The sequence below is a fragment of the Lonchura striata genome, chromosome 1 (genome assembly GCF_050655825.1).
Source record: "Lonchura striata isolate lonStrDom1 chromosome 1, ASM5065582v1, whole genome shotgun sequence".
NCBI classification, from domain to species: domain Eukaryota; kingdom Metazoa; phylum Chordata; class Aves; order Passeriformes; family Estrildidae; genus Lonchura; species Lonchura striata.
In genome coordinates this window covers 78219068-78237306 of record NC_140703.1, presented here as the reverse complement: position 1 = coordinate 78237306, position 18239 = coordinate 78219068, and the positions used below count along the sequence as shown (strand labels likewise).

Sequence of the window (18239 nt, the reverse complement as noted above, 5' to 3'; positions counted from 1 at the left end):
TGTGATGCATGACAGCATCAATACATGAGATCTTTTGAACTAAAGATTTCAACTAAAGAGTTGAATCTAGAAACAGCTAAATGCACGTATTTGATGATGGTTATCTTCTGTGTGCATTTCCACAGGGCAAATCATCAAGAAAAGTTGAATCTCACAACAAATGGAAATAATGGAACAAATAAGCTTGACTATCTAGACCTTAACTTCTATTTGGGAATTTATGCAGGTAATTGCACAGCATGTGTGTGCGTGCATGTGTGTGTGTGTGTGTCCAAGAACTATTTGTTATTTGATAGTTTTGAGAGGTGCAAAGCAATGTGTGGGGAAATGTGATTTCTAGCAGTAAACAATGTTTTTTACAGATTAGAAGCCTGAATCTTGCTTTCTGATTAAATAGATTGCAATAAATAAAATAAATCTGACAAAAGAAATAGGTTGAATGCAGCATCTTTAATTGTTTTTCCTGGATTTTGGAAAGTAAATCAGACATTGAGTATCTGAAAAGTCAGTCACATTAAGGTTGTGGTTATTGTCTATATATTAGTAAGTCATTGAGCTAAATCTTCAGTCATTATATGGATGGCAAGAGGGATTAGAAATGGATCTTTGTTCTGCGCTGTTCTAAAACTTGGCATGGCCACATTTCTTCTGAAGTGCTGTATCAAAAGAACAAGCTTTTAAAAGGCATCCTAGATGGGTATGCAAAGCAGGTTGTTAAGAAACATTTCAATATATTTCAATAGGTAGCATTATGCTTCTGAATATTCAGAAAAGGGCGTTGATCTTTGCATTCAGGCATCCAAACATCTTGAAAAACTGCTCTGAGATGTAGTAAAAATTGCCACAGAAGAAGCATGTGCATGCTCTCAGATTCTGCTATTTAACACTCCTAGTGATGAACAGTTTTGTATGGCATGGTAATTTCTGCATGGAGATGTAAATGATTGGTGTGAGAAAACAGGTGGAATGCCAGAAGAATATGCATTGAATGTACTCAGAAACATCTCCATGGGTGAGAGAATAGGTGCAGGACTTTTTGTTTAGTTTGTTTTCTGGAATCCATGTGATCCAAGTGGCTGACAGAAAACATTGTGTTTGACCTGGAAAGCAACAATTTAGGAGCCAGATGAACTTGGCTTGGCTCTTATTTTCTCTGTGTAATGTCTTATTTTGTGAAACGTTCCAGTGGACTGCACAGTATGATTAAGTGTGGCAAATTTCACTTTCTCTGACCAGATAGCCTAAGCCACATTAGTGAAAATTTCATCCTTTGAGGAATATTTTGCTCTAGATAGCAGAACAGAAAAAGCTACCTTTATATTGAAATATTTAGATGACTTAGTGAGATATTTGCAATGGTTGAACAGCATTGTCTTACCTACACAAAATTGTAACTGAAGTTGACAAAGTTATAAAATGGTAGTACATTTCATATGAAATACATAATAATCCAACTTACCTTTCTCTATAATCTCTTAAACAGTATAAAACAATTTAACATTTTTATTTCTGGTTCTCAGTGTTTGAAAAACCAAACCCACTGTAGTAGTTCCTTCTTAATCCTTGTTGCTTCTGTGAAACAAAGATTTTGAAGAGTAAAATTGCTGTTAATAGGGAACAGTGGTGGCCAGAACTGAGGTACCAGTTCCACACCTCTTCTATAGGCCGAGCATGCAAAGATCCCTTGTCTCTCTCATGCTGAGGTTCTGAACTCGTGAACAGGGAAAGCAAAGAGACAGACTGAGTGTAGGATTTGGAAGCATGTCTTGTTTCTCCTTCTCCCCAACCTGCTCAGGTCTGCTCAGGTGTTTTGTTCTGGGAGGGTTGTACCAACAGCTTTCAGGCCTGAGTACAGCTGTACAGAAATGTGGGGTTTCCAAGGTGTGCTCCCTCTCCTCGTGTTGCTCCCACAGACTGCTGGTAGGAAAGGGCTGTGCCGCAGCCTCCTGCTTCATGCCTCTCCTGCTCCCTTTTTGCATGACCCAGCTTTCCTCTTTGGGTATGTGCAGTTACTCTTGGAAAACTTGTCTTCTCCTACCTGGCCTGGAATACAGCAGCTGGGACCAGGCAAACATACTCTCATGCTAGTCGTCATCTTTTTTTCTTAAAAACAGCACCTCACAGAATGTGAGCAATAAACTGCAAGCAGACAAATGGAATAGTGATGATACTTTATTTTGCTCCTTGGGAGGATGCAGAAGGAAGCAGGATGGGATAGCTTAACCATGTCACATAATTTAAAACCTCCCTCTTTCCCACTGTTACTATAACTGTTCTTGAATTGTGTATGATTTTAACCTTCCTTGAGAATTGGCAAGGTTTTCTGCTGATAGTTGGGGTCTAACTGCAGCATGTCCTCAAGACCTGAGGTAGCTATGCTGATTTTTCTGAAGCAGATCATGTAGAGCCTGGATGCTCTGCTAAATGTAAGGTTTAGGTGTTCACTGTTATTGACAGGGAATTTGGGCAGCCACATTGGAGATTTTGCAACAGCGATCTCATTATTTATTTCAGTTTTTTGCCCTGTAGCACTCTTGCCTTGTAAGCAGAGTTGTGCCCAGAAGAGAAACAAAGAGTCTGCACACCAGTTTCCTAGAAGGACTGTTTCTTCACGTGGCATAAGGAATGCACCTTATATAACGTGAAAGACACATAATTTAAATTATTTGGTGTGTTTTACAAGGGGAAGAATGGCATGAGTGGTTTGGGCTGATTGGAAATAACTCAAGGTTGTGTCTAAATAGCCATGTTTATATTACTTGTTCAATACCTGCTGGCAAGTGTTGAATCTTCACAGTTACCTGTGCAAGCCACAATTACACGTGGCACTGCAAAATGAATTTTTTAGTAATGCTGTTATGCAGAAAGTTTCAATACACATTTGTCTCATGGGTTAACAGACATTTCCTACATTTCTATGAAGTACCATTTCTTTCAAACAGAAAAAGAGAAATGGATTAAATTGATTCTGTGATAATAACTGAAGCTAGTGACAAATGTATCTGTGTTCTGCACTCAGTTTGAGTCCCCCTAGGCTTAAGTTTGGATTCTTGTTATATGCAGAAGTCCAGAGAATTTGGTTTTAATGCAATTTTATTTTTAACTTTTTTTTTTTTCTTCTGAAAGATCCATATATTTTTGGTGGCTCTATTCATGTTTTGTTTTTTTTGTTTTTTTTTTTTTCATTTCAGGTTTAACAGCGGCTACGATACTATTTGGCATAATCAGAAGTCTTCTGGTGTTTCAAGTTCTTGTCCATTCTGGTCAGAATTTGCACAACAAAATGTTTCAATCCATTTTGAAAGCTCCTGTCTTGTTTTTTGACAGAAATCCTATAGGTAAGCTTATTGAAAATTAAAAAAAAAACCCTCAATATTTAATGTATCTCCTCGATTGCACAAATTGTACCATTTCTGGACAATTACAATTTGATGGTATTTTTGCACTTTTGTTGGGTTCTTTTGGTTCTTTTACCTAAACTCGCTAAATTTTAACTTAAATACTTCAGATTTAGCAGTGTAGTCCTTTTAAATTTCAAACACATGACTGCTGTGTGATGGGTCATCTTACTGTCTTTAAATGCAGCTTCCAGAGCAATGAATTAGCTGTAGCTTTGGTGCTGTACCTTGACCTGTATTTGCACTGCTGTATTTGCACCTGTATTTTCCAATGCAGTTTCACAGGGAGTCTCCAATATCCTGAATGTGTGTGAATGCATTTTGTAAAACTGTGATCCAGATCTTTATGTTCTTCGAAAGAAAAGCGAGAGAAGCTCTAGCAGAGTGAAGAGAGTGAGGAAGTGGGTGGTACTGATTGACTAGGCAAAGGTTTCTCTTTTACATGAGAAACAGGACCCTGATGGTCTTCACTTCCTTGGAAAAAAATAGACATGGGCTTGTTCTCATAGCACCAGGAAGCATTTAATTGTAAGGATATATAGGGATGGCTTTAGTGTTTCAGAGAAAGTGGTCATATTTTCAGGAAATAAATACTCATGTGGAGAAAAGGTTCATGCCCAGGATATGATGAATGAAATGTGTACAATGTAATCTTAAAGAACATGCCTACAATTGCAGAAGGTTAGGGCTGTGTTACATGGCTTGCTTGTACTGTGAGTATGTGGAAATGTAAATTCAAGGCCACTGTGAAGGATTAGAAGGGAAGCTCAGGAAATAGGTTAGTGGTGAGCTAGTAAGAGCACATGCATGAGAAGAAACCCTAGTGGTGATGTGTCAGGGGTTTTCCTCTTCTCTCTTGTGTATGTGTGTGCAGCAAACACAGTAACTTTATTTTTGAGGGAATACATAGTGATTGTGTAAGAATGCCCATAAATCTGGCTCATAATAACAAACTAAGAACTAGAGAGAAAACATCATCAACAATGTAGAGTTAACACCAGTTTGCTTTGTAACACTGTGAAGCTCTAATTAGCAATCTAATGTCTAATTATTTATATCTGCCTGTTACTGGTATTCACATGCTGTTGTGACTTAGATTTGTGTTTTTGTTAATCAACAGATATTTTATAATAGAGGATTAACTTCAGGATGCATGTATTTCTTTCCCTTCATCTTTCTTTTGGTCAGGGTGGCATGCAAAAATACTGCTATTTTAATTTCTGCATTATTTGGAAAAGGAAAAAAGAGAAGAAAAAAGATGACACATAGACAATGTTCTTGTTCAGAATTGCAGCATTTAGCAGTTCTGAAATCTGTTTGTAATATCTGTATTTCATTATCTGATTTACATGGGTTTTTTGCTGTTTATTTATCTTACAGAACTTCACATGCCGTTTCTTGCATTGAGGTGGGATGTATTTTCCCCCCCCTTTTTTTAATATGCCTATGAAAGACATACTATAAATAAATATAAATTATTAAATGTGCCTTTTTCTAGGATTGTGATTGTAATAGCTAACCAAACTATTAGAACCTTATTAGCAAAGCTGATATTGCAATGTCAGATCTGTCATTTAAGCATCCAGTATGTTCTCAGTGTTAGTGTGAGGTTTCTAAGACCTCAACAGAAGCAGTTGCTGAACTAAATTTTGCTGGTTTATTTATCAAAAAATAATCAGCAATTAAAAAATGCCACGGCTAGTATTTTTAGCACATGATGATCTGTGTTCCAGAGTTAAGTAGGTGACTTAAATAAACAGACATCCCAAGCTCTTGGTAGTTCTTATTGGGAAAGCAGAGTAACGAGGAGCATCAGGGAGTTGACATTAGGAAATGGAAATGCGTGATGAATCATGACATGTCTGTCAGCTCCCAACAGTGTAGATCCAATCAGTCTTGGTGAATAAATGAGATGACTTATTTCTAAAAAAATGGTGCATTGTGAATCAGTTTAGGCATAAGCCCAAGATCTCTCTTTACAGATTGCATTAGCAATATATAGGGAGGGGAAGGTTGTAAAGGGAATAGTAACAAGCATTTTACCCAGATGATAGAAGAATGTCAATGTATTTTTGGAACCTGGTTACATAGCAGAGAGAGAAAAGAAATGAAAGGATCCCTCTCCTGTTTCTCTTTCCAGCCAAAAATATTTGTACATATACAGATTTCACCTTTCAATTTGGCATAGGTCAAAAAGAGTTAAACATTACTGCATATTTTGCACTGGAAGAACTTTATTAATAAATGTCTGTCTCTCGTTCCTTCTTAAGTGTTTAGCCTAAATCTACTGAGCTGATAATTTTAAGTGATCAAAGTGCATTATCTTACCCAGAATTTAAAAAAAATTGCCATTTATTTATGACTGAAATTCAAATTTGTCAGCAGGTATCTCTACTGTATCACTTACACAGCTATTGTGAAAGCTTCATGGGTAGTTGGAGTGTTAGTATTTTGGGTTTTATTACGTCTGACTTGTCTGCATTTGTTCATAAAACTTTTTTTTTTTTGAGTGTGGAATTTGGCTGTCTGGAAACTTCCTCTGCTCTTCTACCCATATCCTAGTAAGGGACTGATATGAGTGTCAAAGTATCTGTAAAGTAGGAAGATGTAGACATTTTCTATTTCATAGTGAATGCTTTATATAATTGCTCTTCACATGTCACTTGCAGGAATAAAAAAGGGTTGATTCCTGTGCATGTCTAGCACAAGAGGGCAGCATGATCTGTTTTATCCCAGTCCAGCATTACAGAGGCTTCTTAGAAGGATAACAAAATTAATCTCTTATGTTTTTAGAGATGATATTTGAGGAGTGAATTTTCAACCTCTCTGCTGAGCAATAGTACTGTGGTTCCATTCAGTTGTCGTAATTATCTGCAAGAATAGTATTTTCTCCTAATCTTTTACACAATAAGATTTTCAGTTTCATGTAGTGCTGAGTTCAGGAACTTTTTTAGTTTTGGAAATAGCAGCCAAAAAGTCAGATAACCCTCTAGAGTCAGAAGAGTCCCACCAGGGAGACCTTCTTAAGCTATTATTACGTTTAATTTCTTTTTCAAGATGCTTGTAACACTTCAAGACATATTTGTTATAAAGCTGTGTGAAAGAGACCTGGACTTCAGCAGCAAAGACTTGATTTGGGACTTGCCTCTCTTGAAATTAGTTTCTTATTGAATAGCATAGAGGATCGTACTTTTGACAAGCTTCAGGATTTGATTCAAGATTACTTGCTTAGCTTGTAAATGAATTGTTCTTTTCTGGGATTTAGGGACAGATTAGAAAAGTGATGCTAATATGTAACTGCATAATTTTCAGTTATGGTGGTTCTAGTGTAAATTCTGTGTAATTTTGAATTGAATTGAATTTAGGAAGCTGAAACCTCTGCTGCTCTGTCAATGGGTGCTGTAAGAAGGAATGAATGATATGCATTAATTTGTTCAGATAAAGTAGAAGTCTTTTTCCCTTCTAGAAAATATGCCTGAAATTTAAATTGAATCAGAATCACTACACAAGTGCAGCTTTTTTTTTTTTTCCCAAATTGTATCTCCCCATACTCTTGGTTCTAAGGAGGAAAAGAAATATTTTGGCAGAAATATTTACAGCGTTTCTGGCCTTCTTAGAAATGGGAAGCACTGAATTGTATGATGGCTGTCCTTCACCTGTTAAATTAATAGATTTTTTCTTTCCTCTACAAATGCCTTGTGGAAACATTGAATAAACATTGCTTCCTTTGGGTGCTTACCTAGACTTTGTGATTTGACCAAGTTATAGAGAGAAATACTTTTTTTTTGGTTTTGGCAGCCAGAAATTACACACTGAACTGATAACTAACAGCAGCACATGAAAGCAAACTCCAAATATAAAAAGATTAAAATGTGAAAGAAAGCTGTTGTTATAATGAAGTTTGTTTTTCTTTAAGGCATAAGGATTTTAATTATGGTGTTCATAAGTCAAGTGCTGAAACGCTTATAATTTGACAGAGAAAGTTTCTTTATAGGATTAAGAGCATGTTCATCAATGCACAAACGACTATCTGCATTTTATCTGACAGAAGTGTCAAATGGGCAATGTTGTTACAGTGTTTCAACCATATAATATTTGCAACGAATATGGTATTTCAGCAGTCTGAAAATTACAATGCTGATAATGAGGTTGTTAAATTATACTTTATCAGATGGATAGTGAAACTGCTCTAGTTAATGTACATTAATGTATGCTTGTTCATACAAGTGATTCTGCTGAACAAGTAGCATGTTTAAACAAGAAATACTGGTCTTAAACTGTGTGATTTACAGTAGGTGGTGTTTTGGCATATCATGCAGTTAACAAGGCAGAGCTTCGTGTTAAAATACTTCGTTTGTAGTCTCATTCGTTAGTGATATAAATATTCAGTAGCAATGCCAGGAAATGTATTGTATTCCTGTTTGACTCAATGACTCAATTGCTTTCTTTATTTTTTTTTTTTTGGAAACAAGATTTGTCCTATCTTTCTGATGCAGTTTTCAGATATATCCCTGTGGTCAAGATGAATTCTGCAGGGTTGTGAAAAACTGTACCAGCTCTTTGACAGCTTTCACATTCTCTTAAGCTAATACAAAAAAATACATTGTCCTTAAAGCAACAGAGGCTTTGTTTTCAACTCTCTGTGCCAAGCTCTAAAGCACATTCACATGTGCACAGGTTTGTTAGTTTATGTTGAAAAAGAAGTCCCTATAGGACAGCCTTTTGTTGTAAAATAAAAACACAGATTCTCTCTTCCGTGTTGGTAATCACTTGCATTTGTTGTTATTAAGATGGCAACACAATGGGTTCCATCAATCATCAAGATCCTTAACAACCACACAACGTTGTAAATATTATGTTTGGGTGTTTGAGTGGAACAGCTCGTCACTGAAGTAGGTGTGGTAATTAAAACCTGTTAGGTTGCTACATGTGTTAAAGAAAAAACCCTTTAATGTTTTTTTCATATAACAATGGCGATATGTACTTTACATCTTATCAGGGTGTGATTATTAAATGATATTTTATGGGAGTTGCTCATTTACTGTTAGTATTATCATGGCTTTGTTAAGAGTTTAAATAGTCTTATGCTTCCATGTGTTTTATCACCATTATGATTCTGTCAAGAGCCTTACAAAGTTGATTGCTATAGGAGTAGTCTTTAAAGTCAGTAAATGGCACTCTGGAGTTATGTGTACACTTATTATCTATTAGCGTAACTCGATTCAACTCTATCCTATTCTTTTCTGCAATAATAATTGAATGAAACTTGGCCATAAACCGATGAGACAAGCCCATTACATTTTCAGTTCACCGAGTCAGAGCTCACCCCATTTATGCCTAATATGGGAGATAAAATTAAAAGCTTTACGGAAAAGCTGTTTGTAGGAGGGGATGAGGCATTATTTGATAGGGAAATAGCGTGAAGCTTGCACTGACAGCCACTTCCAAGTGCAACCTCTTGCTTTCCTTGGCACAAGATTCCACATCCCTTCGTAGGGATTTTCTATCTTCTTCACATTAAGATCCCCTGGTGGGGAAAACAGCCTGCTGTGAAACTCATTTCTGACCATATGCTGACCTACCCAGATACTGCAAACTCTAGTGTTTTCATCTACTGAAGCAGCTACAAAGAGAGCTGCTCTCGCTCCACCTCAGCTGAGCAAAAGGGAGGCATGCAATGTCGAGCAAGACAGGAAAGCCTAATTAAAAATACTGGCTTTAGAAGACTGCACAGAAACTGTTCGGAGACATCCCTTTTCTGCAAAAATAATAAAATGGAAAATAAAAATGAAATATTGTTTAAGTCTTGCAAAGTTGGCATGCTGTTTTGGGGAGATTTCTGGCAATGGGGTTGTGGCAAATGTTGGTTGGAGACACTTGAAAACAGAGGGAGAGACTGCTGTAATATTGATGAAAATCTGCAAGGGGCTTAAAAAGAGGGACAAACGGAGGTGATGCAGATACAAATAAGCTTTTAGAGATAATTCAAAATGGAGAATTTTTTGTTTGTTTTTTTGAAAATAACTATTTTAAATGTGTTCCTTTTTTTGCTATTTTTAATGTTTATAAGTTGTGGAATGCTTCTACTACTGCTGTGGATAGTGGGGACTGGGTGTGCCAAAGGGATAGAATATCCTCTCTTGCTGTTCATGGATGCCTGTTTTGGATGGGAAATAATTATCTCTGAGAAATGAGGAAAAACTTAACAAAACTCACTTCATTCAACCTTGGAACAAGGCATAAACATTTCCAAAAATAAATTACTTTGGAGAAGAGCTGAGCAGGGATGATGAATAGCCAGGTGGTGAGACCATGTATATGGAATATGGGAAAGGCACTCCAGCTCTTCTCCCCCTCTGGTTCAATGTGGGCTTTGAACATGTGGATCTCCCATCCTGGGTGAAGCTATGCACATCGGGCCCTTGCCTGTGTCATAACCTTCCACTGCTGTCCCTTATGGGCACACAGATTTAGATCACTGTGGTGTTTGCACAAAAAATAGCCTGCTTTGATGGGGTATTTTGGTGGGTTTTTTTGTTTAATATGAGTAGCTGGAAATTAAAATGAAACAAACACTATCACAGTGCAAACTCATTTCATTAGCACTTTTCTGCTTTATGCTGCACAGAATCCTTTCTCCCAGACGGTCCTAGGTAATCTGCACTGCAGCATCTGGGTGAATTAATTAGTTGGGGTTTCTTTTTTTTTTTTTTTCTTTTTTTTTTTTTTTTTCAGATTTCCAGCATCTTGCAGATTATGCAACAAGTGAAGATTAGTTTGTGCCTGTGGTGATCTTGTAGAGTGTTTGGAAACAAAAGGCACTTCTCGATCCAAAATTAAAATTTTAATGTAGAAAAGAATGGCTGTTGTATGTGAATCTGCCTGTTTTGGCAATCCAGACTGAAGCCCAAAGAATAGAAATAACAGCAGAAGCAGAGGTATTGAATCAAACTTGACTTCAGTGTGTTGTTCGGTTTAAAAAAATACCAACTTAAAGTTACTTACAAATAGTACAATACAGCATTGCCTGCTGTCTTCCACCCTGTCTTCCCCAGATATTTTTTTTTCCTTTCATCAAAACCATTAGGTACTTTGTCTGGGGCTTTTTGTTACATATTCAGGTGAACACATATGCGGAACCTCCTTCAGGTTTTGATTTTTGATGTAATTTTATGGAAGATAATGTTACATTTGGAGAGGGCAACATTATTGCAAGCTATATATGTTAATAGCTACCAGCTTTAAGAGAGCTTTTCAAAGTACTCTAAAATAGCATCAAGCATATGAAGAACATTTTTTTTGTTTGTTTGTTTTATTAGTTACTGGACAATAGTCCTATAATTAGAGTGGTAGTATGTAATGGACATTAATTATTGCTTGTGGCTATACCGACCTTGAGGCAGGTAGCTTGAAACTGGAAACTGCACGTTCATTTTTGTTTGGGGTTTGCTTTAATGTTCATTTAAATTTGGGCTCTTGTTGAACATTTTCTTAGGTGATTCTTATTTACATACTTAGTTGCATAGCTTTTGATTTCAGCTTGAGCAGAATATTTAGTTGTAGTGGTGCCAAAGGGAGGTTGTAGAGTGAGGAGGTTTCTGAAAAATCATGGATAGGCTGGGGCTGCCTTAGCTATTACTCACCTAATGCTGGGTAGGAAGTTGTATTCACAGAGCCAGCAGGCAAAGCAAGCTGCTGTGTGGCAGAAAGGTGGCAGAGTCTTCATTCTCAGCTGTTTGACTCAGAGTAGAGTGCCTTTTGTGCTCAGGAGGTGGTTTTGGTTTTGTGTTCATCTTTGCCTTGTTGTAAAGGACTTACTAATTACTTTTGACCTGTTTGTTTTCTAGTTGCAGGATCCACTCATTCTTCTTCATTTACCAGTTAAAAAAGAGCACAAAGGTCACTAGTATTTCTCAAACTTGAGCTTTTATCACGTGCTACTATGACATTTGAAAATTCAGAGAAAGTTTAGAGTTCAGCTTTTTGTAAGGTCATGGTTTCTATGTCCACTGACATGGTTCTGGTCAGTTTTTATCCACTGTGTGCTGAATTCATCCTCTGTTTTGTCCAGGAATGCTACTTTTCCTGCCCTCTTTCAAGCATAGGTCTTCACTAACTTGATTTAATGTTGGGTTAGAGAGTGCAGAATAATCTGAAGGTGTTTGGAAACCTGAGAAGGTGAAGATTTGGAACTTGGACCTCCTTGCTAGCAATTGTAAGGAATAACAGATGGAAGAGAGATGGTCTAACTCTTCCTTAGTTTTCTTTTTATCAGATGTGATGAGATTTCTGTGTGTGTGGTAAACCTCTTTTTTCTCAATGAAATTACTGTCTGTTTAATATGTAAATGATGCAATGCAGAATATTGCTAATTCGTGTGTAGGCAAGAAAAAACACTCTGCTTTGTGGCAAACTTCCCTTCAGTGGGAATACATGCTTCTTTGTCCCTGTGTGTATTCATTTCTCAGCATAATTTCATGCTCATGAGTTTGAATGTTCACAACCCAAAATAAAGTGTTTAGTCTACATTTTAGACAAAATCCCTACATCTGTTCTTAAAATGTCATAATTAATTTCTTATACAGGAATACTGTCCCTGCCCCATCCTTTCTAGGACATGCCAGGAGGACAGTAAGTGGTTAGATGCCAGGGGCATTTGCTTAGTGTTGGGTTTTCCCCACTCCTTCCTTTTCAATGGGAATACTTAAAGCTGTACACTTTACAGTATCTTGTTCCTCTCTTCTTCTAGAGCACTTTTTTTCTAGAGCACTTTTTTTTTTTTTTCAGAATCTGTCATGTTTATCTTTAGAGAAGAGGTGGTGTCTTGTCTTCACTTAGAGAGTTAAGAGTTAACTTCCTGTGCTTAAGGATGGGTATCTAGGATTTGGAAAGTGCCACTTTGAAATTAACCATATTTTTAACATTTATTTTAAAAAAAGTATATAAGCCTCATATGCTTTCCTTGAAGTTGGTACAATACTTCTTTCCTTTCTCCCTTCATTAGTTCCCCAGTTTCCTTTTAGAAGAACAGTTCTTCTCTCTCCTGTCTGAACAACCAGCCAAAAGTAAACAATTGCTGTTAGTTTTCCAGAATATTTCTAGTATTCCCAGACTAAAAATTGTTGAAATGGTTTAAGGAACAGTTGATAGGTCTTACCTTTAGTCAGCTAATGTTTCCTTACCATTGGAAATTATTTGGTGCTTCTATGAGACAAAAGATACCTGCAGAACCCTCTGCAAGTTTAAAACCGCAGAACTGTAAAATATAGATTGTTTTAGCTTTAGAAGTGTCATCTGTTTTTTCTATTAGACTAACAGTATAGAGAAAAATTTTTTCCATCAGTATTTTCAACAGAAAACTAGTTATGCTAGACTTACTCTAATATTAAGAAATCTTATCTAAGGAGCACTTTCAAAATAAAGCCAAAATTGAGAGAAAAAAGTGCCTTGAGGTTTTTATAAAGCTGACAAGTTCTAATATTCCAAATATGTAGTGACAATGATCTTCTTTCATAATTAAGCTACAAGTATGATTTAATATTGAATTCAAAGCCATTCACTGAATGCTGCTTATATTTAAACCCCCAAAAATCCCCAAGAGAAAAAATGGAAAAAAAACAATCCCAACATACTTTTTAAATTCAGAAAAGAAAAAATAAACTCTGCTGCAATTCAGTTTAATAACCAATGTTGCTCAGCTACTACCGAAGGCTTAAGGACAGTGTTTAGAAGTGATTGTTCAAAAATAAGTGTTTCTCTAAGATTATAAGGGCTTATACAGATGATTTTGTTCACCTGCTGAGTGTTAAAGAGTGGAAATGTCCAATCTGAGGCTTTCCAGAAGTGTTTGTTTGCTTGAAAAAATAGAAATATTCCTGTAGAAAAATAGGATTTAATTAATTTTTGTCCCTTCTTAGCCACATACTAAAGTAATATTATTGTGTACTTTTAATAGAAACACAAATGTTTAGTGGAATGCAAAATCCCAGGTTTCTGAATTAATCTGAGGTGTTTCTAGCTTAAAATGTAGTGCTGTGAGCACTGCTTAATTTGTTAATATCTTCCTACTCTTCCTCTGTTGTTTGTACTTCTCATGAGATGCAAGATGTTAAAAAGCTTGTTGAGTACTTGTTGTTCATTTTAAAATGGGCATGGAAGTGTTTTGAATAGAAATCTTACGTATTGTTCAATTAAATAGGCAGAAAGAGAACAAGTTAATACAACTGAAAGAGAGTACATTTAGATTAGATACTAAGAAAAAAATTCTTTGCTGTGAGGGTAGTGAGGCACTGGCACAGGTTGTGCAGACAAGCCTGTCTATGCCTTATCCTTGGAAGTGTTCAAGCCATGTTGGATGGGGCTCTGAGCAGCCTGGGCTTGTGGAAGGTGTCACTGCTCACTGAAGGGGGGTTGGAACTAGGTGGTCTTTAAGGTCCCTTCTGACCCAGCCCCATTCTATGTTTCTTTGATTTTATGGGTCTTGGAAAAACAGAAGGATACATTCATTCTTTGATTCCCTGAGTAGGAGATGCAAAAATACTCTTCCAGGTAGTGACCTGCATCACTTTGGTAGCTTTGGGTTGTATCTGAATTACTACAGAGTAAATGTGATGGGAAAAAAGTTTCAGCATAGAAGAAGAAGGTTTTTAAGACCTTTCATATCTCTCAGATTTTGTGCAGAGATTCATACTTTAACTTTCATCTTATCTTTAAAGGGGCTGTGCTTCATTGTAATGGAACTTGAGCAGCAGGATGGACGGAGAAGGCTGTTGGTGTAAGAGGAAGTGTGACAGGTGTAACATTTGCTCTGTAGACCAATTTTTCCTCTTGCTGTATGCCTTTCTGCTGTGATACCAGAGCAATTCAGAGAGGAAACAGAGCAAGGAAGGCACTTACTTTAATTAGTGAATTTTATCCTCAAAGGCTTTTCAATCTAATTTGGCCTTCTGATTTTCTGTTGATTCTTTCAAATGCTTCAGACTTAGTCAGACAAAAGCCTTTTTCTTCACAATTGTCAAATTTCATTGAATCTTGAGTCTTGGTGATAGAGCTTAATTGTCAGCAAAATAAGTCTTGGTTTGTCTAAATTGTTTGATCCTCAATTGGTTTAGAAGTGACAATATAATTTCATTTACAGCGTTTAGATACTGTTTTCGTGTGGCATGTGGAGCAAAGTTGGACCAACGAAAAACATTATTTCAGTTGTTTTCTGTCAGGAAGGCTTAGACAAAGAGCTTAGTCTCAGATCCTTTAAAGTTCAAGCATCTGCCACTAGGGGCAAAAATTATTTTCCTGTAGGCGTTCATCTTTTATTGTAGATTTACTGTGCTGCTTCACTTGGTTGATAATCTAATTTAAACCTCAGAGATGATTCATACCTCCTTAAGGGGATTCACAGCTAGTTTAAATTGTCTGAACTTTTCAGTTCTTCTAGGATCTCTTTTTTGAACATAATGGTCCTTTGGGTGTTTGAATGCGCTGAGGAGGAAAGAATGTAACCCATGCAAGTGATAACACTTGAGAGATACCATTTTACAACATACTTCAGATATTTTTTCAAATTCATTTGGATTTCTTGTTCAGGTAATTTGTGTTGTCTTGACTTAATTTAGGTCCTAATCATGCCAAGTGGTCTGTTGTGGACAAACTTCTGCAGGAATGAGCATGGTACCTGTTGAAGTAAGGAACTTTCTGGTAGAATAGACCATGTGCTAGAGACTTTCTTTTCATAAGCCCAACATTTTGTATACCTGTAATAGGGCAGTTTTCCAGAAAAGCACTGGATTACGAAAGGTTACAAAACTTTGATATTAAGAGGCATTTTCAATTTACATTCTCAGAAAACCAGAAGAAACAAAGAAACAAAGCCCCAGTTGTCCAGAAGGTCTGAAAAGGTTTTAGAATCATCCAAAGACGTAAACTTGTTCGTGACCCCTTCCTGAAAGCATGACCGCTTTATAGTTGACCACTAAAAAGTTTAGGAATTGCATGTTCATGCTATATTCATATGTGAACTGCTATTTGAGGAGTTCTTCTCTAGAGTCAGGCAAGGACAAAATAGACATTCAGAAAATTAAGCGATGTTGTAAATATCATTCAGCTGTCATGAAAGGTTTATTGAATACTTTTTGTATGCATTCTAAAGTTAAGCTAAATTTTGAAAACTATCAGAGCCAACATTAGTTCTGCAAATACTCTAATTAAATAAACTACTATATTAAGTTGTTACTAATTATACCCTGTAATTTTAATAGTGGTTGGTTTATTAACACAATTTTGCCTTTTGTGGTTTTTTGCTTGGAGGTATAGTTTTGTTTCATATGTTTTAACGATGTATCTACAAATTGATCCCAAATCAAGTTGTGTGCTCATACTGTTTTGCAAAGAGGGAAACAAAAATACAAGATATTTTCTGTTATTTGCTTTCATTATTATATGCATAATTTTCCATTTTATTCATGCTGTATCAGGAATTTGGTATCTTTTTCAATGCAGAATCATGGCAAAGCAGTTGTTTTGAAAGAACCTTTCTCAAACTGTCTGGGGTCAGATTATGATCAGTTGTTATTTGCAAAATTTTTAATGCATATTACAAAATATAACTTGTGCTTCAGTTCCATGAGAGGACATGGATAGTTGAGTGATAGCTATTTTTGTCATAGTCTTTACATGGCTCCTCTAGTTGTCCTGTTTGTTACAGTCCTGGAACTTTTTTCATCCTAATGTGTCTGATGTATTTTCAGCAGAAAAGCTGCTGGTTTAAAAAAGTGACAAAACCAAATTGTGGTGAAAATAGATGTCAGGAAAACAAAAATCAAGTAAATAAGTGAACTGTTAAAATCCAATGACAGACATGTTTTGAGGGAAGAAAGAAAATTCTTATTGATAATTCCTTTACCTGAAATTTTATTTTGCCTTGTGAAGTCTAAAGACCCTGTGTGAATGAAATTAAACTAATTAATCAGAGTATACTCTAAAGACTAATGAGACACAACCATCTGTTTCCCCTGCAGTTCTATAGTTAGCAGAGTGAAATATGATCCTGTAAGAGCAGTTTAAAGCAAGAAGTAACTGAAAGCCTCTGATTTGTTTTTTGAAGACATCTTTTTCAATAGATATAAGTCTTCCCTCATCTGTTAGAGTATAATCTTGTGAATAATCTGTACATGTCCAGTGCCTTTGGTTATGCAGTATGTCCCGGATGCACTTTGTCATCTTCCTTCAGGTGATGCTGGGTTTTAGACCTCTACAGTTCTAGTTTGGGAACTATTTCTGATCATGGCCTCTCCCTTGCTGTATTTTCCCTGTTTTTCAGTGTAAAACACCCTTTCTGTTGCCTTTATGGCTTACGTGTTATTCCCCTATCTGGCTCTTTTTGCCACTCTGCATTTCCAAAACATCAGTTCAGTCACTTATCTGGTTTTAAGTGTTGCAGTCACCTGTTCTCAGTTGCTGTGTCCCCAACTCTTCCACACTTCCTAGCCTGTGTCTCACTGTGTTGGGCTTTGTGCCTTGGTTGTGCATGGGATGGTATTTGTACCTAGAGCTTGTGCCATGCCATGGTGAAGGAGAATGGAAGAACTAATGTTGAAGGAAGAGAGAGAAAAGGAAATGGGGAGTGGATATTGAGTGTATGAAGCTGAGGGTGAAGGGGAGGACACATGCAAGCAGAGCAGAAAATCAAGAATGTTCACAAAACTCTCTCAATATCCAAACACCCAAGATTTGGTGAGGACTGTGACTGTGACTGCCAGTTTGTCTCTTAACAATTCTGTCTTGCAGCTGCTCCCCAGGGCCAAATGGAGGGAAGACCTTTTCTTAATCTTACAACCCCAAGCTGGCACTTTTTCATCTTAAAATCATCTCTCAAGATGCACCAGTAACATTGTAACCGCAGTACACTGACAGCAGTTAAACATATGGGTGGGGAAAACTCATTAATTCTGTGACCCCTTCGTGTTGGTGTACTTTGAAACACATCTTGTGCTGCAACTTTCTGTTCCAGCTTACTGCTCCATCTTCCCCTAGCTCTTTACTCCTTCTGTAGTCAATTTTACTGGTTACTCTTAATTGGCACAACAAACTCTTCAGGGCAGGGCACACTGCTGGCTGCGTGATGGTCCAGCCTGCATCCCAGTGAGCCTCTGCCTCCTGCCTCAGATGCATTAATCCTCTTCTGACTTTCTGACATGCAAACAACAAATGGCAACGTTCTCAGGAGTCCCTTGTTGTGAGCAGCACTCTTCTGTTTTAGCCTCTTTATTTATTTAGGAATTCATACTGCTGGACAGCTGTAAATCAGAGCTTCACAGTGAAGTCTGTCTTTGAACTGAACAAAACCAAAAGGGTTTGTAAATTGTATTCACTTCTGCTTGAATGATGGTGGAGTCAAGTAATTTTTTTCCTTCTTGATGTGAATTTTTTTCTGTGTTCATAGAGGAGTGATGTTGCTGTTAACATTTGTCATTCTAAGTTTCTTATTTAAAAGCCATGAGAAAGAGGAAATGATAGGATTTTTTCTTTAATTTTAAGTAAGAGATATGTAAGCATATGGTTTCAATTTAACCTCTGGTGTGTTCAGCTATTAAAAAAATCTATGGGAATTTATTTAAGGTATATTGATACATAAACATTAAAGGCTCTTTGGATTTGATATATGTATAACTAATGTTTTAGTGTGGTCAGCAGCTACTTCTCATTTGTAGCTGCTTATTTCTAGTATATTTTTCTTTTTTGTTTTTGAGGTGAGGCTTTCTAATGGTTGTCCAGTAGAAGAGTACAGTAGAGTCAAAGGCAGTGCAGTATAACTTTTCAAAATGCTTATGATTTAATAATGTAATT

General features: G+C 36.7%; 1 protein-coding gene across 4 annotated transcripts in view; it reads left to right on the top strand.

Annotated features, from left to right (window-relative positions):
- Positions 1-18239, top strand: part of ABCC4 (ATP binding cassette subfamily C member 4 (PEL blood group)) — a 136616-nt gene that overhangs the window by 47354 nt on the left and 71023 nt on the right. For all 4 annotated transcript variants that reach the window (XM_085581334.1, XM_085581345.1, XM_085581324.1 and 1 more), the window contains 2 exons: positions 126-226; positions 3192-3338. In XM_085581334.1, coding sequence (XP_085437460.1) covers positions 126-226; positions 3192-3338 — 248 coding nt within the window. The remainder of the gene's footprint in view (positions 1-125; positions 227-3191; positions 3339-18239) is intronic.